This window comes from Hemibagrus wyckioides, linkage group LG13 (genome assembly GCF_019097595.1).
Source record: "Hemibagrus wyckioides isolate EC202008001 linkage group LG13, SWU_Hwy_1.0, whole genome shotgun sequence".
Taxonomy (NCBI): Eukaryota; Metazoa; Chordata; class Actinopteri; order Siluriformes; family Bagridae; genus Hemibagrus; species Hemibagrus wyckioides.
In genome coordinates this window covers 9,340,573-9,364,488 of record NC_080722.1, presented here as the reverse complement: position 1 = coordinate 9,364,488, position 23,916 = coordinate 9,340,573, and the positions used below count along the sequence as shown (strand labels likewise).

Sequence of the window (23,916 nt, the reverse complement as noted above, 5' to 3'; positions counted from 1 at the left end):
ACACACACAAACACACATACACAGAGGTCTATCACGGATACTGGCTTTGATGTGTTATGCAGTGCTGACAGAGAGGAAGAGGGGAGTGTAAATGGTTAGTTTAAGGCTAGTGGAAAAAGGTAGTGACTCACTCGCAGGTGTTGTTGGTGGCGTCCTCTGGGCAGTGGCCTGAGCAGTAACAGCTGAGGAATCGGGCAGCGTCTTCTGGAGCCACGGTGGAGCCGTCCTCAGCCTGAGATTTCTTTGGCTCTCCATGTTTTACTCCTGTGCCATGGAGCACGTAGTCTGGATTCTGGCCACCTTCAAGTTAAAAAAAAAAAAAGAAGGGTGGAATAATGTGGTACACTTTTTATTTTATGGAGTTTAAGGTACATGAACTACGGATATTAAAGAGAGAGAGACCTGGGGTTTACTCTTGACTCGGAGAAATAAGATTTTTAGATGGTTTACTCGTCTTGGATTGGAGTTAAACGTGTTAGCGTGCTAATAAACTGTCTTTTTTATTTATTTATTTAAAACAGACATGTTTTTCAACACGTCCATAAAAATGCTGACTTGTTGCACAGAAACTCGGGTTCAGTTTCTGGAAATGATCACGCCTGCTATCCAAACTATTACAGGATTGATGCCATATTATCCAGAGACCCCGTGAGGTCTGTGCAACATCTAGTAACAAACAAACCTGAGGTTGTTGTACATTCTGTCAGGTTTGTTCAACAATCTGCTATGAGTATGACGTAAACCAAGAAAAAAACTAATAAATTCATTTTGTGACATTTAAGCTAGTTTACTTGCTGTTGCCAGGTCAGTAACAATCGCATTATTAATATAATGATAAGTTTCAAAGTGAATCTTAGACACTGACATAGGTGACTAGCATTTGACTAGCTAAACTCACTAACGCTAGGGATACCAGCTGAATTGGGATGGTGAGTGCATGTAAAAATTTGAGTTATATCTTATACATGTCATAGAAATATATATTACGTATTAACAAAACGGAGAATGGCTTATTTGTGTGTACTTTAGTTGTGCAGACAGATTTGTTTAGGTGGTTATAAAGATTGTGCCTAATCATGCTGAAGATATTTGAGAAAGCAGCTCTTTATTTTGTCTGATTGTGTTACAGGTTTTTGCTTATTTTTTATGCACGGTTTGTACTCATCCAAGAGTGAATGCTACGATTAACCTGCAGACTAAACAAGCTAAAATTGATTGTTATGGTAGATTTAGTGACTGACTCACCTCACCTATGTACAAGAAACCAAGCCGACTCATTAACGACAAATCTCTTCTTACAGGAAACAAATCGCAGATATGTATATACGCAACACTTCTATTGCGAGATGTTACAAAAGGCAAAAAAAAAAAAAAAAAAAAAGGGCTGAAAGACGGGAAAGAGACGGAAGCAGATCGGATAATGGTGCTGTTGGCTAAGGATGGAGTCATTAGCTCCTTCATTAACTAGTAATCGACATTTCCCGCTGCAGGACAATTAACCAGCAACATAGACGTTCCCCTGATAGTGGAGTGTATATTCAATTACAGTGCAGAAAAAAAAAAAAAACAGGAGAGAAGCTTTATCAAATACATGGCAGGCGGTACAGCGTGACCAAAACAGACTCTCCGGCTGTGAGTAAGAGCCGAAGATAAAGATTGAAGCAGGGACACAGGGAAGGCAAGAGTCATGGATGTCTGAGAACTGTAACCTGATCTCTGTGTGTGTTGTGTGTGTGCGTCTTAGACAAGCAGTGTGCATACTCCCCAAGCACAAAGACTCCTGTGTTGAGAACTGTGGTTTCTCTTAAAGTCACGGTGCTGCTCCTCAGCCTGCAGGTCCAGACAGGCCTTCTGGAGGCCTCGTCTCCGTCAAAATAAGCCCACACTAACGTTTACTCAAACGCCACATTCCACCCCTAGAGTCCCGCGCTTCAGTGGCATACACCTCAGCGCTCGCACTGACGGAAGATGAGAGAGCTATGAAATCACCCTATAAATCACGGCCGCACGTTCCCCGCGTGGAATTACAGGAATAGGTTTGGGGGAGGAGGAGGAAAAGGGGGAGGGAGAGGCAGCCTCGGAGCACATACAGTAGGCAGATCCAGTCATGTATCGGAGCAGATAGCAGGCAGCGACACCTCTACATGTATCAGGCTGGGTGGAGTCGAGCTCCCTGATATACGGTGTGATATCTGGTCGGCGGTGTGGGGCAGGGTAGCCAGAGCGCTTTCAACTCCAACACTCATATCAGTGCGGGGGAGGGAAGGAAGGGTGCAACAACCAAACACGCTGATATGACAGAAAGGGGGAAGGGAGGAATGGTAGGGTTTTTCGTGCTCATTTCTAAATAGGAAATGACCTCTGTGTCCCAAGGCTTTTGTTCTTTACTTCACTCAGCATCTCACGTTCCAAAAATCAATGAGTCCACGATACGGCACCGAGGCCCTAACGACCGCCTTCAACAGAGAAGAACATGATATAATGCCGTGTTCAAATGGAACTCAAGAAACGTGTGCTCCGACACACACAACACACTTTCGGTGCAACTGGTCAAAATTTGTCAGAGCGCCGTTGCTAGGCAACTGGGAAATATGACTACTGAACACAAGCTAGCTAATGATTTGATGTAGCTAGCCAGGAACACGACACGTCCAGGCTTTTATACGGACCACATGAAAATACAGCATCGGTGCAAAACCGAGGGGAATATAAACACTTCTTTCAGACATGTCAGTAAATTACTGAGGAAATTCGGTCACGCCGTAATTGCGCCGATCGTCCACGAGTTCCACCATGTTGAAAACCGTCAAAACTCATGAGCTCGGAGCCATCAGTGGAGCGCAAACCGCTCATGTGGAACTTTTTCGTAAACACGGTTTTTTGACGTTTTCACTAAAGCTCCGGGACCTTTTTAAAGAAATTTCTAGAACGCTCCTAAATGAGAACGACACGTTTCCTGGATGAGGTTTTAATTCATGTTTCCACCAGAGAGCAGAAATAATGACCTTTAAAGTAAATATATGTTTTTGTTATGGTAACGTCCCTCTCAAACTTTTTTGCCATCTGCTATATAAAAACAAGTCTGAGCAACTGCTGTTTAACCCTCTTACCTTGATAATTTTAGAAACCTCAATAAAATAAAATGTTAAAATCATTCATTTTAATGATGTTCATCTTGACTCTACCCTAATAGATTATAATCCTCAGAAAGTACTGACTCTGGGGCATCCTCCTGGAGCATCCATGAGTTCAAGATTCAAGATTTTTGTTTGTATCGAACACAGTCATATAACAGCAAACATAAAATATATATATTTAAAAATTATAGTAACAGTAAAGAATGTGCAAGCAGTACAGAGTGAAATATATACCACCAAATGTAAAAGGCCCAGGACCTAAAACCAGCTACTTGTCTTTAGCAAGGTACTAAATTTGACTAATTATCTGAAAAAACAAACAAAAAAACTCCATAGTGGAAACAATTGTATGATATAAAATCTTCAGCTCTTGAAGGTGCTTTTTCTATTTACTTTTGGCAGGAGCAACAGCTTCCTTCATAAAACACTACACAAAACTATAAGAAAGTCTCTCAGACACACACACACACACTCACTCACTCTATAGTATTTCTAGACATCCGTATGTGCCTGGGATATAAAATATAAATCCTTTGCTTATGTGTCAGGGTTTGATTTTTACAGTTGAGAAATGTTCGTTTGATGCCGCGGTGGAAAGCGTCCCTCAGCCCCTCCATTAAGCTGAGCATAAAATACACATGTTGAAAGCGTTTAATTTTATATCTTTGATCAGTTCGCAGTTTAGGCCAGGCGCCGCCGCTGTTAAACAGAGCCCTGAACGATAATGGAGGAGGAAGCCGGTAATGTAAACACTGCTTGATGGAAAAAAAAATAAAAGGTCCTCCTGCGAGGTGAGAGTCCACACTCTGGAGTCCCTCAGAGAACACGCTCACAGAGGCCTGTTTTCTGTCGTCCTCCCCTCCCATCTCTCTCTCTCCCTCTCTGCAAGAGAGCACTAAATTTAAGGAAGGAATGTGAGCGGTGGGGCCATGATACGGGCTAGTTTTAAGCGAACCCGTAAAAGTCGGTCCGATCTGTCACAATGTGTTCGGCTTGCCTACGGTGATGACTACAAAACTGAAGGGGGGGAGAAATGGAAACAAATAAGGCGCAGGTTAGACTGCACATTAGTCTCTAAATCAGAGCACATGCAGCTTGGTGAGTGAGCTCCGCTGAGGGACCTCGACAGCTCAAATTACTGCACCAACAGAGCCGGCCTCCGAACCCTATCCAATCTACTCGCTTTCTCTGCTCCTCCCTTGAAAAAGAGCTGCAGTGTCTCCCTGCTTCTACATGTGTGCTTAATTCTGGCTGGCCGTCACAGCGGAGTCTGAGGTCTGGCAGTGCTCAGGCAGTAATGAGTCCCTCTGACCACATTCTCCCAGCCGGCAGACTGCTCTTAAAGAGACAGCAGCCATAAACGCACCCCGCTTAAGTCGCCACTGCTCTCTCAAGATGGCTTAGAGCACAAATTCAACACTTTGGACAGAAATTAGGAGTGAGCGCGAGTCATGTGAAGGAAGACAGTGAAGTCTAACAGCGTGCTTGTCATGCAGGTTCTTTATGTCCAGACAGAAGCTACCTGGGAATGAATGTTCGCAGTTTGTAAAATCTCTAGCACATATGGGGTTTAACCCTCATAAACAGGAGGGCAGTCCAGGCATCTTGGAGAGGCCCATGGGAAGCTCACAAGAGCCCTGAGCAAGATGCGAGCTGGGATATGCTGAGAATGCAGACGCAAAAAGGGGTGGAAAATTCACACCTTGATAAACAGGATATGCCAGCTGGCTTATGGTTGTTGTCTGAGAAACAGGGCAGTGTGACTAATTCATTTCATCCAAACCACAGTGCACACCATGATCAGAATGATCAGAATTAACTATGTGGAGAATGTAAAAAAATAAAAAATAAAATAATATAATTAAAACAATTACAAGAAAGCTTCTCTATAAAAGTATCAACGCTTTTATTTTTTCACCATGCTGACTTTCTCAGAACCACAGGAAAGTCTGAGCAGGAAATGATGCAAGACCTCAGCCAAGTCTCTCGAAGTCTATAATCAAGGAAGAGCTCATTCGTACTGCGCCTCGACGACTAAGCTAGAGCTGTGGAGACACACAAATCCTGCACTTACAACAAGGCCATGGCCGAGGATTCGTTCTCTGAAATATGTCAAAACAAGCAAGAAGCAGGTCACAATCTGCTAAATATGGGAAGTGCAGCGTGGTAGTAAAGTCAGCGGTCCTTATTGCGTGATGCATGGAGAAAGATCTATAATGCAGTTCATCATCTACTGCACAAAACCTTTACTTAACTCTCACACTTTCTCTAATGTGCTCGATGAGAAAGTCTGCGATGATTAAACAAAAGCAGACCGAACCCTAAATTGGATAGTTAACACTAGCACGGCTTAACAATAAATCACAGTGCCTGTAATGGTCAGAGGTTTTCGAGACATGGCCTCAGGTTTCAGAAGAAAGTCTTCAACACTTAATAATCCTGTGCTATTAAAGGACTGGCTTGTTAAAAGGGAACGAAGGAAGGGAAAAAGAGAACGTGGAAAACAAGTGCCTGACTGAGACAGACTCGTAAAGTGGACTGGATTCATTAAAGTGCGTTTCTAATGGGTTGCGAGACACCTCCTGAACCATGCTCCCCACAACCACGCGGCTTTTCGTACAGCCGTGCCTTATTACACACACACACACACACACACACACACAGACAATAGCTGGGCCTTGTTAATCCCTTTCTGTCAGCGTATGAATATCATTTCCGGAGAGCGGTGAGAATTTCGTGTGTTTAGTCAAGAATAATGACCATGCAGCATAATACAGGAAATGGTTAAAGTGTTGGGGAAAGGCAGATCATCAACAATGGACTCGACAAGCTTCCTGTAGTATGGCCTGGGCGGCTGGCCCATCACAGGAGCGAAGGAAGGGGGATAGAGGGAGGAGGGAGGGATGTACGAGCGCTCGCTGGACAGGAGAGATGGTGAGGGGTTCAGGAAAACAGCAGGGTTAGCACCACAGAGCAATCCCTAGCCATCCAAGTATTAAACCAGGGCTGTGCTAAACAGATGACCGAAATGAGAAGGAGCAAAATAGTAAAAGTGGTGAGCCACAGCAGACATGCAATTCTTAGCCTACGGCCCGTGTGATTTTACTGCACTGGGCCACAATGCAAATAAAAATGGCTTAATTTGGTCAGTACATGTGTTTAACCTTAGCTGGACTAAACTTTGGCTTTGTTTCGTCTAAAATGCAGCGTTCACTATAACGTACGTACGCTGCTTTACATACCATCTACATTTCTCTCAATATTTTTTTTGCAAAAGATACAAAAGAAAATGTCACCATTCAGGCAAATTTCACAACCCTGACCCCACCTCCTCCTCATAACACGACTCCCTCTTGCTGTTTAAAATGAACCTCTGCTGTGACCGAGGTGGTTGCCCTTTGTTTTAATGGCTCTGGCCATATTTTCAGTTTATGAGCACAAAGGAATGGCTTCCAGCGCCTGTTTCTGCACCCGTCCCAGGGTAGAGATAGAAATAGCAACACAGAGGACATATTTTAGGCTGTCGGTGACCGCTCCGTACGGTCACATGACTCGAGACGGCACAGAGGACTGGTCACAGGAACGCTGAACCAAAATATCTACGGCAGCTTCTCGAAGGGAAAACACTCGGCCGCTCACCCTTGAAGAACAAGAGAAGGGAAAACAAAACAGAAACTTATCACAAAGGCATAACCTGTGTGTGACCCTGCGTGTGAATTATAACCTTTTAAACAGAACTAATGAGACCGTGAGCTACGACTGACTCATTTCAGCTTCTAAAGCAAAGCAGACTGATCTCTCTCCCTCAAATCTACTTTCTCAATCAGGCTAACGCTGGCCCTGCTGATGTTTTCTTGTGGCTAAGAATAGTTGCTGTTTAAGACTGCAGGAAATTGTACCCAAAAATAGAGAGACTTTTAGAAGCAAACACGCCTACAAAAACAAAACGAAACATATGGTTAATGAGAAAAACTCTGAATAGAAATAAATGACTAGCTAACTACATAGAATGGCCAAGAAATGTCACTGCTGTCAGAGAAAACAAAACATCCAAAACATCACAGCCTAGATATGTAAAAAGTATTCAAGACCACTCATTTCTACTCGAATCTTACTAATAAAAACTTGTTAAATATTTCTAATCTTGAGGCAACTATAAGTTAGCCGTGTCTCCTGCCAAGAAGTAGACTGTCTCTCCTTTAAGAGCTTAGTCAAACAACTGCCGTGTTAAAGTGCTTTTAACGATAAGACACCGTGTTATCTGTAGAAATACAATCAGCTCAATTCACCTTTTCACAATCTCTTACATCTACAGATATGTGTCTGTTCCAACCCCCGACTACCAGCGACTGCATACAAGGGCTGCTATGCTAAACGTCTCTCCGTACATCTAACCACACTATTTGCTTTGCACACAAAGTTCCAACCCCCTCTAATTGCCTGACAAGCACCAAACCTTTCATGCAGAGCCAAATGGTCCTCACTGGGAGAGCAATGGCTCATTCACACCTAACCAGCAGGGGATGAGAGATGTGGATTCTCACGTTACAGCTCGGAGGCCGTGGATTTGTATCGGTTTGTTCTTTGTCATGCAAGACAGTGAACAGGTATGACTTTCTCGAATGAAGTCAAGATGAGGTTTTAGTTGTTAGGGCAAAAGAAACAAAAAAAACCCAGAATCGATTCATCCTGCATCCATCTGCGATATATTATTACCTGCTTCTCCTTTTAGAAATCAGAAGTGCAAAAACCTTCAAGCGATTTGGATTTTCTTGGTTAATTTATACAATTAGATGTAACAAAAAAAAAAAAAAAAAAAAGAAAAAAAAAAGGAAGGTTTTCAGGTTTTGTGAATAAAGTGAACATTAAATGTGGGGGATATTACATTCTATTAGCAATATTGTGATGCGTTATGTCATGTTTTATGGAAGAACAAAAAAACAGCAGCATTACATTATTCCACATAACGGGTGGAAAAAAGTTACAAAATAGTCTCAACCTCGAGTCTTACCTTCTGTTTGGCTGCCGAGAAGAAAGACTCCAAACACTGTGAAGAAGACGGTGCTTGTCTTCATGGTGGCAGTTAAAGGATGAGAGGCTGTGGAGGGTTTGGTGCTGTAGAGTGATGGTGTGGAGGGACGTGTCTCAAGATGCAGACAGCAGGGCAGCGAGGCAGAGTGGTGATGACTTCAAACCCTAATCATGGATTCCTCCTGGTTAAAACCCTACAAAATGCAGAGAGCACAATTGATCAGTCATCGAGGGACAAGTGTCCTGTCATTCCATGGCATGGAATAATGAAAACTTTCTTTTGTAAATTTAAGCAAATAAAGCCATTTGTCTTTACACTGTATTCTTTCTATTGGTGCCTGACCCCAGAGCTGTGATCAGGGGGTTTATTATACACCATTAATAATAATAATAATAATAATAATAATAGTAATAATAATAATAATAATAATAATAATAATAATAATAATAATAATAAGGTCTGCTGCCTTGTATCCATTGCTATGTCCCCATGGCTGCTTGGGGCTCGGAGGAGTCATGGCTAGTGGGCTGCTTTCTGTCACTTTTCATTTGGCCAAGAGGGAGAAAGAGCCCTGACCTGCGCCCTACTTTTCACACTTCCAAGGTAAGGGGAACCTAAAGGAGGGGCTCAAGGAGATCCCATTAAAATGCTGCCTCCTTCCAGAGGGGGATGCAACAGGCATAGCTACACCCTGGCCTCCAGTCAGACAGCAGCAATACAGCATTCACACAACTCATGCAGCTTCATTAACAATATAATCTGCTGATTTAAAATGCAAACCCCCCCTCGGACAGGACGCACAAAAAACACCAGAATATTTAAGGTGATCCAAGTTGTTTTGATTTAGTACCTCCTACTCATTTCTGGATGACTGAGAACGTTTAGTATTAAAAATTCACGTGGATAACTTCTGAAAATTGGGACCAAAAAATTAGAGAGACAATAAAGAGGAGGGACTGGTGGAGCGGTGGCTTAGGGATTTAAGTTTGTGGGTTTGTGAGGGAAGACAGTTACATCACACTCGCACAAGGCCCCCTGACACTCATAATTCCATCTGTAAACAAGAGCTTCCTCTACACACAGTCACACACACTGTGCTTAACACACAAGCCACGCGCTGGACTCCACAGCAACCGCTTCCCACCCGCAAACCTTCAGACTGAGACATTAACAGAATAGAATAGAACTGAATAGAATAGATGTTTATGGTCATTGTACCATGTTACATGTACAACGAAATTAAAAGTGTCGATCAGTCAAAAAGTGCAGCAATACTTTCATGAAATCTGACCACCGCTTCACCTCAACTTCCCTGATGGGATTTGACCCAAGTTAATATTATAATTATTTATAACTGCACAGCAGGGTAAACCATATGAAAGTGTGTGTGTGACCAAAATTGTTCTTTATTTTGGCTTTACATGGGTAAAGAAACTGTTATTAATGTTTGGTGTCATGTAGAATCACTGCCCCTTACACCAAAGCACTCAGGCATGAGAAGGGAATTCTGGGAAGGAATTCACCAAAATCATCAATCATGCAAATCTTAAAAGTGTGTGTGTGTGTGTGTGTTGGGGGCTGGAGACAGAAATCTGAGAAGCAGCATGGATGGGTTAGGGGGCATTTTTTGCCCAAGGTACCAAGAATAATTTGGAAATATTGTCATTTTTGTTTATTTTTTAGGAATATAAAAAACCCTGAGAAGATCCAAATAAACTAAACTATATGACTTTAATGGTTTTGGCAAAAAGAGCAGGAACAATTGCTCTGTGATATCTGAAAACAATTATTACTACATCCAGCATTTCTGTGGAAAATATAACACTGCATTCAAGCTCATTCTGTCTAAATGTAAAAAAAAAAGAGAGATCAAACCCAGACGTCTTTAGTCTACCCACACCGGCTGCCATGATCGTTCATGACTGATGGTAATCCCAAAGCAAAGAAGTAAAAGAAGGAGGAAAAAAAAAAAAAAAAAGCACAGTTCAAAAGTTTCACTATATTTTTTTATAATACCCACAAACCTCAAATAAATGCACTTCTACTACAGCCTACATCCTGTCGTTTTCTTTCACATCATCTACATGCAATCAGCTCATGAGGAATCTGGTTGAGTGTGTCTGCCATGTTTACGGATTTATCTGTAGCTTACACTAATGTCTGATTCAGAGCAGAATCGTAAACAGGTAAGCTGCTGCTAATGTAGTTATTCTTAGTAAATGGAAATATTTGGGATAAATAATATTAGATTATTTCACTTAGGGTGTAGTTAGAATGTAGTTCGCTTCTTTTTCTTTGCAGAGTAAGCAATATCATCGGTCAAAGATTAGACATCGCCAATATTCAGTTACATCACCCTATCTCACAGCCCCAGAATAAAAGCACATCATAATACTATGAGCAGGTATGTAGAGTATGCAGGATCTGTAGAAAATGGGTGCATTTGGTGAGATGAACAGTTTTGTTCCATTTTTTGTGAACTGCTGACAATATTTCTCCTAAATTCAAAATATAACTATTGTTATTTAGAGTGTATATTTAAAGGAAATGACGACACACCAAAATAACCCAAGATCATGCAGTATTTGCAGAGCTTTAATAACTCAAAACAAAACGCAAATAATTTGTAAACAAATTGTGTTAATGCTTTGGCTAAATAACATTAGGAAATCAGTATTTGGTGGAATAACCCTGATTTGCATGCGCTTTGGCTCCATGCGCTCCACCAGTTTTTCACATTGCTGTTGGGGAACTTTATACCACTCTTTTTGCAAAAAAGCAAACAGCTCAGCTTTGCTTGATGGTTTGTGACCATCCATCTTCCTCTTGATGACATTCCAGAGGTTTTCAATAGGGTTCAAATCTGGAGATTGGGCAGTGCTCTCTTATTTTTTTTTTTTCCCCCCAGAGCTGTATATATGTATATATATACATACACAAAGCATGCTATAGGTATTTAGAAATAATTTCTAATGACAAATAAAAGCCGAAATAGCAGAAAATCATTCAGTAGGTCTAAAAATGGAACTATATCCAGCCTGTCCTGAGCAAATCTACAAAATCAGACACACACACACACAACTAGTGCAAAGTCTTCCTCACACCTATACCTACACACACACTTTCCATTACATCTGGCTCTGCCGCCTGCCTCATAAACCAAGTGAACGTGAGAGCAAGCATGGCATATGTGGCCTGAGTGTGTGTGTGCGCGTGTTCCCTCTTGGGCCCCCCCCCCCGTAGGCAATGCAGCGCCTCGACTGCCTCTCAAGGCTTCAGGGAAGAGCAGACTTCCCGGCTCCACTCGCATTGTTTGCTTGGCTGCTCCTGTGCCTCATTCCAGGCTGGATTAGCATAAGAATAATGAGCACTCCCCCTTCCAGCCCCCCTGGTACACTCCTCCTCTTCCTCCTCTCCCCCTTCATCTATCATTCCCTGCTGGCTGTAGCCCCTCCAAAAACTTTGGTTGCCAGTGACACTTTGGCTCTCTCGCATCCATAGCGCGTCTTTGGCTTATATGAGACTTACCAAAGGTTTGTACCTTCTTCCAGAGACAGCGGCCGAGTACCAAGGCGGGGAATCACCTGAATCTCACAAATGGGATGCTAGGATTTTGAGTAACATTTGGTCTTAAGTATTTAGGAAGAATTAGCAGATGATTCCACAACTATTGGCACCCTTTAAGAGAATTACTCAATGAAATTCAATTCGACAAAATGATTCAAAGTTTCCACTCAAACAACAGGAAAAACGAATCGTCTCCCCAGACAAAGCAAAAAATAAATAAAATAAATAAACATACCTTCTCTCAAACATACATGGCAGCGCACTCTAGGAATAAAAGGAGGAGAAGTCATAACAATGAAACACTGTACAAAGTTTACAAAGGAACAGGACATTCATCACTTTGACCAGATCCTGTTTTCCCATGACTGAAACATCCCTTTTTTTATCCATCATCCCGACAGAGATGTAGTGATGAACTCCATGCAAGTCACGGTCAGGGAATCTCAAAGGAATCCTTATTTTATTCCTTGGGGTTGCAAAACCGTTCCACATGACACAACAGTTGCATCAGGAAGTCCTTCCTAAAGTGAATATCCGCAGCGTACCTATATATTTAAGCTTCCTATTTCACTCACTACACGTTATTCATTTTTGTCCGTTCTCCTTCTGGACGCTGAGAACGAACAAACAGTTCCAGGAATAAATAAAACATCTTGTTAAACATTTGAGCATCCAATAAAAACAGAAGAATTAAAAAAAAAAAATATATATATATATATATATATATATATATATATATATATATATATATATATATATATATATATATATATATATATATATAAAATTTGTATTTATTTTATATATTTATAGAAGCTTTTAGCCGCTTTCCTTTTCTGTCAGGAGATCAGAGATCATTTCCTCGACTGTGTGCGCCAAAATTGCTCTCGAGGCTCAGGGATTTTATGTGCAGGTGCAATTATTCTGCCGCAAAGAAGGTTGATAATATAAACAAGGCTGAGGTCATGCGTAGTAAAAAATAATTCTAATACAATGTGCGAATGTGTGGCTGAGACTAGCACCTTCGGTCTGACCTCCAAACAGTTCCTGGGAAACTTGTGCAAAGACTCTTGTGGATTTGCTGGCTGGAGAGTCTCAGGCTAGCCTGTAATTACTTCAAGCAGCTGAAAATAAGGCAGCGCTTTAGAAGACCCACATGCTCCGACACATTCCAAGAAAAAACAAACAACCGTGCTATCTGGACCAGGCTCAAGTCATCACACACAGGATCACACACAAGGTTGCAATGCTACAGAAGACTCATGGCTGTTACTGAAAGGGACGACTGGCCAGCATCCATGTTTCAGTTCTCCTAAATTCTACATTCTGTTGAATTTCCCACGCCGGTACAAAATCGGCTAGCAGCAGAACGAAAACCAGGCATCTGTACAATCTACAACAACGCTAGTAGCTTGAAGTTGTGATTTTATTTGAAATCCTCCAACCAAAATAATGTTACAAAACATTCTGAAAAGGTCAGCAGAAATTTAACAACCTTGGTTTTTCGTGAATGCATGTGTGCTGACAAAAACTTTAGAGAGCTTCACTGTCCGGATCAGCTGCTTATCATTACTGGAACACTACATCTCTGAGGACTTTGTACGCCATAACTAAAGGCATTCCTCTCCAGCGGTCTGTTTTACTTCAGAGCACACTTTTCTGTACCTGGGAAAGATCAACCCTTCTCCATAATGTGGGCCTTTTTTAACGAGAGCGAATTCCTGCCTGCCAAGTCACTGATTCTAATGAATACAGACCTGCGAAAGCCATTCTGAAGGCATTCGGAGGGGGAAACAACGTCCTCATTCACATGCGCTCCGCGTGAATATGAAGAAACATGTCGTTAACGGATGTTAAAACACTGAGCGCGGTGTTTAAGTGGGGCAAGTTGAAAGACAGGATGCCATATTAAGTAAGGCACAAAAAAAGTACTTCATGCAGGTAGTCTGATTGACTCTGCCACGCCACGCAAAAAGGCCTTAATGGATTCACGAGGAGGTTCTTCTCTTACAGATTGTTTTCACACTCGGCAGAATTTGTGCTGCCACACTGTCTGCACAGCCACTCTTCCATGGGCTTACAAATCTCGATGTCTGCCACACAGTGTTTAAAAGCATGCCTCATTCCCCCTCCCTTATCCATACAGGCTGAGGAGACATGCTTTGCTACTGTTGGAGATCTGTTTTCTTATCGCTTGGGGGTGGGGGTGGTAGGGGTTAGTTGTTTTGCTTTTTCCTGTGAAATTGAGCTCATCTGGTGCCACTGTTCGCGCCACTCGCTTTCACAAGGCGCTCGGGGCCGACACCGGAGGGGAGAGGCATTTTCCATTACCTGACTGTGCATTCCGAGGGGGACAGACGATAAAGAGGTCTTATCTTGTGTAGCAAACCTTCCTTCTTGCAAAGTCTTTCCTGCTTTGAAGAACAAAACAGACATTTTTATACTTGGGTGTCAACTGCAGCGTGCACCAGGAAGTATAAGGATGCCTTGGGGTCGCATTTTTCCCCCTGACACTGAGGTGCTGGTCACTAATCATGACCGGTTTTCCATGTTTCCTACGCAAACGCGTGAAAAAACGGTTCAGTTCCAGTATCAAGAGTGCTCCTGGTCTGGATCCATCACCATGACAGCTTAAGTGTTATGAGAATAATACTAAAGCATCATTAGACATTAGGAATAATTAAGAAAAAGAATGAAAGCTTGTGTTGCGTATAATCACCTACAACCTCATTATGCTGTGTATATTTATGCAACTGCTTTATCCGTGTCAGGGTCATGGTTGATGCTAAGCTTATAAAGCTCTACAAATCACACCTAATGTAGCCACTGTACTGTATAGCCCGTGTTATTTAGTTGTAGGGGGAAAAAAAACTGGAGAACCCAAAGAACTCCCACACAGACATATGGTCAGCAACTCATGTTCAGGATCGAACCAGGAGTCCTGGAATGGTTAAGCATCAACCATACCCACTGGATAGAGGATAGACACTGAGTATATGCCTTTGGATGGCAGAATATGTACTCATAGGCTTATATTACATTCATGCTGGTTCTAAACATGATCTTGTTATACAATGGTTCGGTGGGGAAACTGGTGGAAATGCAGGTTGATTCTTTAAGAGGATTGCTAAAATCACTGGAACCCGCACTGAATATGTGGAAAAATGTACAGGTCTATAGACTCCTCAAAGCTTGCACACTAGTCACATAAAATGCACTGCTCATTTACACAAGTCCAATATGGACATAATGATTAACATTAACAACACAGCTATCTATGTATAAACTGAAAACGTCCTTAGTCTTTAAAAAAAGGAAAAAAGTCTTTAAAGGGAGGTGTCTTTTAGAAAGTGCTACAAAAATACTAAGCAGTTGCAACTTTACAGCCTTAAGCCAAGGCCGTCTAATTGAAGCAGTGCGAGCGCTGTAAAAGTGCAGATTTTACGCATGTTCTCAAGCCATCAGCCTCCTCAACGCCGCATTGTCTTCAAAGCCCAAACATGACGTCTGGTTTGTTTGATCCTACGTCCAAGGGCACAGTTACACTGAAGCTCCGCCTGCCTCTATGATTTCATGCTCATGTTTAACAGCAGTGGGCAGAGCTGATAACTAGATGGTGGTGAGAGCCTTACGTGAAAAATGGAGGATTCATTTTAAAGCGCAAATGACTGAGAAGCCATTTTTTCCACCCACACGTCTGTATAAAGCGAGAATCTTTATGAGTCCATGGATCGAATTTTCCCGGTTCAGCGTTCTGTGTGTGGTCTGTGAAACTACACGAACTCAAAGCTGCACGAGAAACTTTACGAGTGTGTGGAAATGACTGGAAGACTGTCTATGGCTTATGAATGCAAGAGTGTAAGGCGGCACGGCAGCGTGTTTGTGCTGCAACCACAGTAACGGCGAGGCTGGAGAAACACACTGGAAAACTTCTGAACTGCCCACAGGCGAGGACCCTGTTTAAAGTCTCGCAGATCACACAGCCTCGTTCAGCTCCACATCCTTTGCAAACATGTGGCTGCAATTTAGTGGAACAGCCCCTCCCCCAGGTCGCCATCTCACCAGTGCCGTGTAAACATCCCTGGGCCGCGCGGCTCACTAAACCGCACTCGAATGGGCCCGACTGATCCACTTCTCTAAGCCAAACCTAAACTTTCACTTGGGGCCAATCAAAACTAAGGTCTGCAAATTGGCAGACCTCAACGGCAGTCGTCCTGAGCAGAGCGAGTACTCTGTTCTGCTCGGCACGGAGGTGCGTGCTCAAACACATTTTCCTCACGTGACCGAGGGGTGGGCTGCTAACGTACAGCGGTGCTGGGGGTGGAGGGGGTTTGAGAGAAGGTTTTGTGGTGATGTGGACCCTGACAGAGCAATCAAGCTCAGATAATCAGGAGACAGGAAACCCGCTGATTGCTCAGATCTGTTTCTGCAGGGTTAGGGGTCAAAACACGCTCAGGGCGACACAAAGGTAAGAAAAAGTGGAGCAGTCCACATGCGGGCCTTCAAATAGTTCCATGTCAGAGAGTTCCGTTTACAAACTGAGGCATTTTTAGTTTATTCGAAGTGTTAAAAAGCTAAGCCGGTCCGGCTACATTCTGCACGTTTCTGAATAAATGTAAGAGATGACGCATCCTACCTGAGAAGGGAGCCAGTGCAACAAGGCATGATGTTTCAGAGAGCAGGGGCTTGCCAGATTCATGAGTGTTGACGGACAGGACGTCCCACGTTGAGGGAATTTCCAGGCTACTTTCAAGCACCGGCAGCACCACCGCTAGCGTGCCTGCAATCACCAGACGGAACTGCAAAGATGGTTCGGAAAAAAGAAACGGTTATGTACTGAAAAAGTTTTATGATCAAATTAAAATCACAATTAGAGCAAAAACTGAGCAACTACCCAATACCTTTAAAGTACTTCAAAAAGGTTCAGGGAAAAAAAAAAGTGCTGAAATACACAAAGACGTTTAGCACAAAAAGTGATGGCATTTGTAAAAACACACAGATAACCTTTAAGAACCCTTGTACATGGGAAATAAAATACTGAGCACTAATAGCCAGCAAAAGGTTTCATGATCCACCTTCAGCATTTGCTGATGTTTCTGATTTACACTGGAGCTCGGCCACATGGACAGGGAAACACGAGAGAGACGGGAAGAGAGAGAAAGAGAGAGAGAGAGAGAGAGAGAGAGAGAGAGAGAGGGGTTTCAGTTTACAGAATATTGAGTTAGAGGCTGTGCTCAGAGTTGCACCCGGTCAATGCACAGATACACAGCTTGGATTCAGACTAAAAGCTGCTTGGCACAATAACCGCTACTCTGTTATGAGCATTCGGTTTGGTGAGGTGTATAATTGGCTTCTCAAAACTGCAATTTACAATTTTACTGCAACATTAATGCGTGCATTAATGCCAACCCGCCTTCTTGGTCTTTACAAAAAATAAATAAATAAACAAAAATCAACCAGACAAAGATTGCTGAAAATTGAAAATTGCATTAGGACGATCTGACATTTCTTTCCTTACTCAAGAGGAGGACAGCAGCCAGTTTTCCGAAGTGCCCCGAAACCAAGCTGCACGTGCTCGCATGTGGAATTTCACAGTTTATTATTTTTTTTCTTTAATAAGTAGGCCACCCAGCAGAAACCGTCCAATAAGATATTTAGTTGTCTAACGTGTCATTCTAATATGTAGGTTATGCCCACACACACACACACACACACACACACACACACACACACACACACACACACACACACACACACACACACACACACACACAGCCTGTATGCAGGAACTGTACTTCAGCACTTCAAACTGCAGGGGAACAACATTTACTCGATAACAATTAGTCTGAACCTTACAGATTTTCTAAAGGTAACAGTCTTTCAAACTGGGGCAGAAAGACAGTAGAAAGATGAGTGAAAGCTGAAGGAAGCACAAGTCAAACATTTGAAGATGCCCTAGGCACAGTTAATTCCGATGGGTTTAGTAAAGCCAACAGAAAAGCATGTGGGTGTAGGAAAAGCAGCTGGGGCGAATGCGATCAAAGCGAACTATCAACCATATCTGATTGAAATTAAAGCCCATGAAATGAGAAGGCTAGTGTGGCTTATAGGGGCCGAGGCTCTCTGTTTGGGACAGCTGGAGGGAGTCCACCGACAACTCATCCTGTGAAACAGAATTTCCATTAGACACTACTATAAGACTTCTTGCATCATAGAGAGGTAAGACTCAGAAAGATGTTACTGTCTAGTGTTATTAATGTGCTGTCACACCACATAGCTGCTTATTCTCAAATCAGCAGGTAAGCATTCACTTTCTAGAGCTGAAATTCGCATAACAGTTCCAGATGTGACATGTGGGACAGGTTTCTATTAATGAGCTCAATCAAATACAAAGGGACATGTATGGTGGACACTCCACAGACATCACTATAATCGAGACATCACAATAGACTATAGACATTACTATAGACTAAACAAGACATCACAATAGACTATAAACATCACTATAGACTAAACTAGACATCACAAGACTACAGACATCACTATAGACTAAACTAGACATCACAAGACTATAGACATTACTATAGACTAAACTAGACATCACTATAGACCACACAAGACTATAGACATTACTATAGACAAAAATATAAACCACAAAAGACATCACTATAGACCACACAAGACATCACTATAGACTACACAGGACTATAGACATTACTATAGACTACATAAGACATCACTAGTTTAGTCTATAGTAATGCCTATAGTCTTGTTTAGTCTATAGACATCACTATAGACCACACAAGACTATATACATTACTATAGACTAAAATATAGACCACACAAGACTACAGACATCACTATAGACTAAAATATAGACCACACAAGACTATAGACATCACAATAGACTAAACTAGACATCACAATAGACTAGACATCACTATAGACTACACAAGACATCACTATAGACATTACTATAGACAAAACTAGACATCACAATAGACTACAGACATCACTATAGACTAAACTAGACATCACAATAGACTACAGACATCACTATAGACTAAACTAGACATCACAAGACTATAGACATCACTATAGACTAAACTAGACATCACAAGACTATAGACATCACTATAGACTAAACTAGACATCACTATAGACTAAACAAGACTATAGACATTACTACAGACAAAAATATAAACCACAAAAGACATCACTATAGACCACACAAGACATCACTATAGACCACAAAAGACATCACTATAGACATCACTATAGACTACACAAGACATCACTATAGACATTACTATAGACAAAACTAGACATCACAATAGACTATAGACATTACTATAGATTAAACTAGACATCACAATAGACTACAGACATCACTATAGACTAAACTAGACATCACAATAGACTACAGACATCACTATAGACTAAACTAGACATCACAAGACTATAGACATCACTATAGACTAAACTAGACATCACAATAGACTAGACATCACTATAGACTAAACAAGACTATAGACATTACTACAGACAAAAATATAAACCACAAAAGACATCACTATAGACCACACAAGACATCACTATAGACCACACAAGACATCACTATAGACCACACAAGACATCACTAGTTTAGTCTATAGTAATGCCTATAGTCTTGTTTAGTCTATAGACATCACTATAGACCACACAAGACTATATACATTACTATAGACTAAAATATAGACCACACAAGACATCACTATAGACTACACAAGACTATAGACATTACTATAGACTAAAATATAGACCACACAAGACATCACTATAGACCACACAAGACTATAGACATCACTATAGACTAAAATATAGACCACACAAGACTACAGACATCACTATAGACTAAAATATAGACCACACAAGACTATAGACATCACAATAGACTAAACTAGACATCACAATAGACTATAGACATCACTATAGACATCACTATAGACTACACAAGACATCACTATAGACATTACTATAGACAAATCTAGACATCACAATAGACTATAGACATTACTATAGACTAAACTAGACATCACAATAGACTACAGACATTACTATAGATTAAACTAGACATCACAATAGACTACAGACATTACTATAGACTAAACTAGACATCACAATAGACTACAGACATCACTATAGACTAAACTAGACATCACAAGACTATAGACATCACTATAGACTAAACTAGACATCACAATAGACTAGACATCACTATAGACTAAACAAGACTATAGACATTACTACAGACAAAAATATAAACCACAAAAGACATCACTATAGACCACACAAGACATCACTATAGACCACACAAGACATCACTATAGACCACACAAGACATCACTAGTTTAGTCTATAGTAATGCCTATAGTCTTGTTTAGTCTATAGACATCACTATAGACCACACAAGACTATATACATTACTATAGACTAAAATATAGACCACACAAGACATCACTATAGACTACACAAGACTATAGACATTACTATAGACTAAAATATAGACCACACAAGACATCACTATAGACTACACAAGACTATAGACATTACTATAGACTAAAATATAGACCACACAAGACATCACTATAGACTACACAAGACTATAGACATTACTATAGACTAAAATATAGACCACACAAGACATCACTATAGACCACACAAGACTATAGACATCACTATAGACTAAAATATAGACTACACAAGACTATAGACATCACTATAGACTAAAATATAGACCACACAAGACATCACTATAGACCACACAAGACTATAGACATCACTATAGACTAAAATATAGACCACACAAGACTACAGACATCACTATAGACTAAAATATAGACCACACAAGACTATAGACATCACAATAGACTAAACTAGACATCACAATAGACTATAGACATCACTATAGACTACACAAGACATCACTATAGACATTACTATAGACAAATCTAGACATCACAATAGACTAGACATCACTATAGACTAAACTAGACATCACAATAGACTAGACATCACTATAGACATCACTATAGACCACACAAGACATCACTATAGACCACACAAGACATCACTAGTTTAGTCTATAGTAATGCCTATAGTCTTGTTTAGTCTATAGACATCACTATAGACCACACAAGACTATATACATTACTATAGACTAAAATATAGACCACACAAGACATCACTATAGACTACACAAGACTATATACATTACTATAGACTAAAATATAGACCACACAAGACATCACTATAGACTACACAAGACTATATACATTACTATAGACTAAAATATAGACCACACAAGACATCACTATAGACTACACAAGACTATAGACATTACTATAGACAAAACTAGACATCACTATAGACCACACAAGACTAGACATTACTATAGACAAAAATATAAACCACACAAGACATCACTATAGACCACACAAGACTATAGACATTACTATAGACTACACAAGACATCACAATAGAGATCACTATAGACATCACTACAGACATCAATATAGACTAAACTAGACATCACTATAGACAACACAAGAACAGTTACTATATTTAATACAACAGTACATTTTGCATACTCTAAAAACATTTTATTTCTTAATTCTTATTAATCTCCTATTCATGTTTATTTAGTTACATGAACACAGTCTCAGGACGAGAAGGCCAGCTTTTCATTTCACTGCAGCTTGTACACTGTATAGAACTGTGTATGAGAAAAGAAATCTTAGAAACATTTAAAAGTGTGACAAGTCTTACATTTTTGCATTAAAACTTGTAACGATTGGTAAACTGGTGATATGAGGAATAGCACACTTTATTTCACGCTGTTACAGACACAGTTAGTCAGCTTCATGTTGGGCCATTTCACACCATTCGCTTGAATTATTGTCAATGAAACAGCATGGTCCGTTGTGTGTTATTCCTTAAGCAATGCCTTATGTTTCTTGGATCTAACCCAATTTCGGATAGTGCTGTTTTATTATTATTATTGGTCATTATTATTATTATTACTATTATAACTTTACCTGAATTACACAAGGTGACAATTTCATATCACGGAGGTTTTTTGGTCCAGGACTACATAAAAATGTCAGCGCCTTGTGATGTCACCGAGGCCACAGAAGAGATAAAGCAGGAAGGCTGATAAAAGGTGTTAATAATGAACCTCTTCCTTTATCTGAGTAATCCTAGTTTACTATCTGAAGTACAGCAGCTATTCAGACTCACAAAGCTATTTAAAAGGGAATTTGTCAAACATCAGGCTTTATATGACATACTTACCTCAGAGTAGAAGTAAAGTGAAATAGAAATAAACTTAAATGTGATCATATCATGGAGCGGTTTAATGCCAAGGTTCAAAGTTGAAGTCTTTTTGTGATACGAGTGAAAGCTGGCCTGCATGTTTACCAGCATTTTAGTGGTTGCTCATTTGTATTTGAACTGTCCACTCTTTTCGCATCTGCTATTTACAGGAAAGACAAACAGTCAATTGTCTACTAAATAAATGTACAAGAAGGGAAATGGCATGAGGAGTGACAGGCTAATGTAACAGAGTGCTAGTTCTTTTTGTTTTTTTTTTGCTTGTTTGTCTTTACTAAAGAAACAAACCCTTTTAATCAATCAGTCAACATGGCGCTTTGTGTTGAAGGGTGAAAAAGTGAGTCCCAAATTATACACTTACATTTCTGGCATGTGGCAGACAGTCTTGTCCAGAGCAACTTACGTTTTATCTCATTTTATACAACTGAGGGTTAAGGGCCTTGCTCAAGGGCCCAGCAGTGACAGCTTGGTGGACCTGGGATTCAAACTCACAACCTTCTGATCAGCAGTCCAACATCAGTCCAACAAAATGGCACAGAATAGTGTGTTCACACTGAAAATTCCATCAAGAAGTGGCTCAAGTACCCTGATGATGCATTTAATCACCTGAAGAAAAAAAAAACAGTGTGTATTGCTGGACACTTCATGCACTCAACACTCGCAGCTTTGATTATGTAGCAGAAGAGGGGCGGAGCTACCAGGTGCTGAGGAGAAGTTTACAAGATGGCCGACAACACTCTAGTGAACAAGACATCATACAAATCTCTTAAATGAACTCTCTTAAATAATTGGATTCATGTTTTAAGATTTGAGGAAGTCATTGTATTCTGCTATAGCTAGCGGTTTCGCATTATGGCGTGATTCGCCATTGACTGGGAAACGGTTTATATTTCCAGTTAGTAAAAACAAAAAGAAATTTACATTTGAGGCGATACTACCCATCTAAAATTCATACACTAGACTGTAGAGCACACAGTGTAAATGCATAGTGTGTAGTATGTCATTTGGGACACAGCTAAAGCCTGCACTGGCAGTAATTTTTTCCTAAAATGCTCCTCTCTATTATCTTTAAAGTGACCTGAATTCAACAGCATCCTTACGAGGCGCTTTGCTAACTTATAGCATGGTTACACCTCCTACCTTCACAGAGATGATGAGTGACGGTCACTTTGCACCAGTTAAACTCCAGCTTTCCAGGTTATTACGGAAACACAAAGCCAGACTGCATTGAAAGGAGGAGTCCAAGTCATTTTTTTGGAAAATAATTTGAAAAACAACTGAAACATATTGGCTGTATAGATTTCAGACTCGCAGCTAATCTGCAGTGAGCATGTCTCGATGACTTAGCGCAGCAAACCAAGTCCACAGCCAAACTCGAAGCAGATGTAGTTCTTCTAGTTCTTTTTTTTGTTTTGTTTTTACAGAAAGAGACAGACTAGCAGCTGGACTAGTGGATGGAGCATGTAGGTCATGATGCCATTGACTGTTGGGAGACTTTCTCAGATTAATACAGATACAATGACACCATCAGATTCAGTCTCTTCTCGTTAAAATGATTTCCTCCAAAGCTTTTGTACGTCACACCTTCTGCTATTATAACGAAAGCCAAACGGGACTGCGGACCTTTAGTTACAATTTACACGTCCTATGAACGGCGAGTACACAGCAGATTCCCAAAAACAGACCAACAGTGCAAATGTTCAACATGCCAAAATATTTCGTTGACACTGTTGGCTCTGGTGTTCTCGCTGGCAATCCTGATCCACATCTGGAGTTCTGTAAAGCTGTTTTGTGACAATGTTCTATTGT

At 40.8% G+C, this 23,916-nt stretch overlaps 1 protein-coding gene across 1 annotated transcript in view; it reads right to left on the bottom strand.

Annotated features, from left to right (window-relative positions):
- The window catches only part of bmpr1ab (bone morphogenetic protein receptor, type IAb), a 33,830-nt gene that overhangs the window by 5,562 nt on the left and 4,352 nt on the right, over positions 1-23,916 (bottom strand). The window contains exons 2-4 of the mRNA XM_058405913.1: positions 16,373-16,535; positions 8,149-8,362; positions 132-300 (exon numbers count right to left, since the gene is read on the bottom strand). Coding sequence (XP_058261896.1) covers positions 132-300; positions 8,149-8,212 — 233 coding nt within the window. The 5' untranslated portion in view covers positions 8,213-8,362; positions 16,373-16,535. The remainder of the gene's footprint in view (positions 1-131; positions 301-8,148; positions 8,363-16,372; positions 16,536-23,916) is intronic.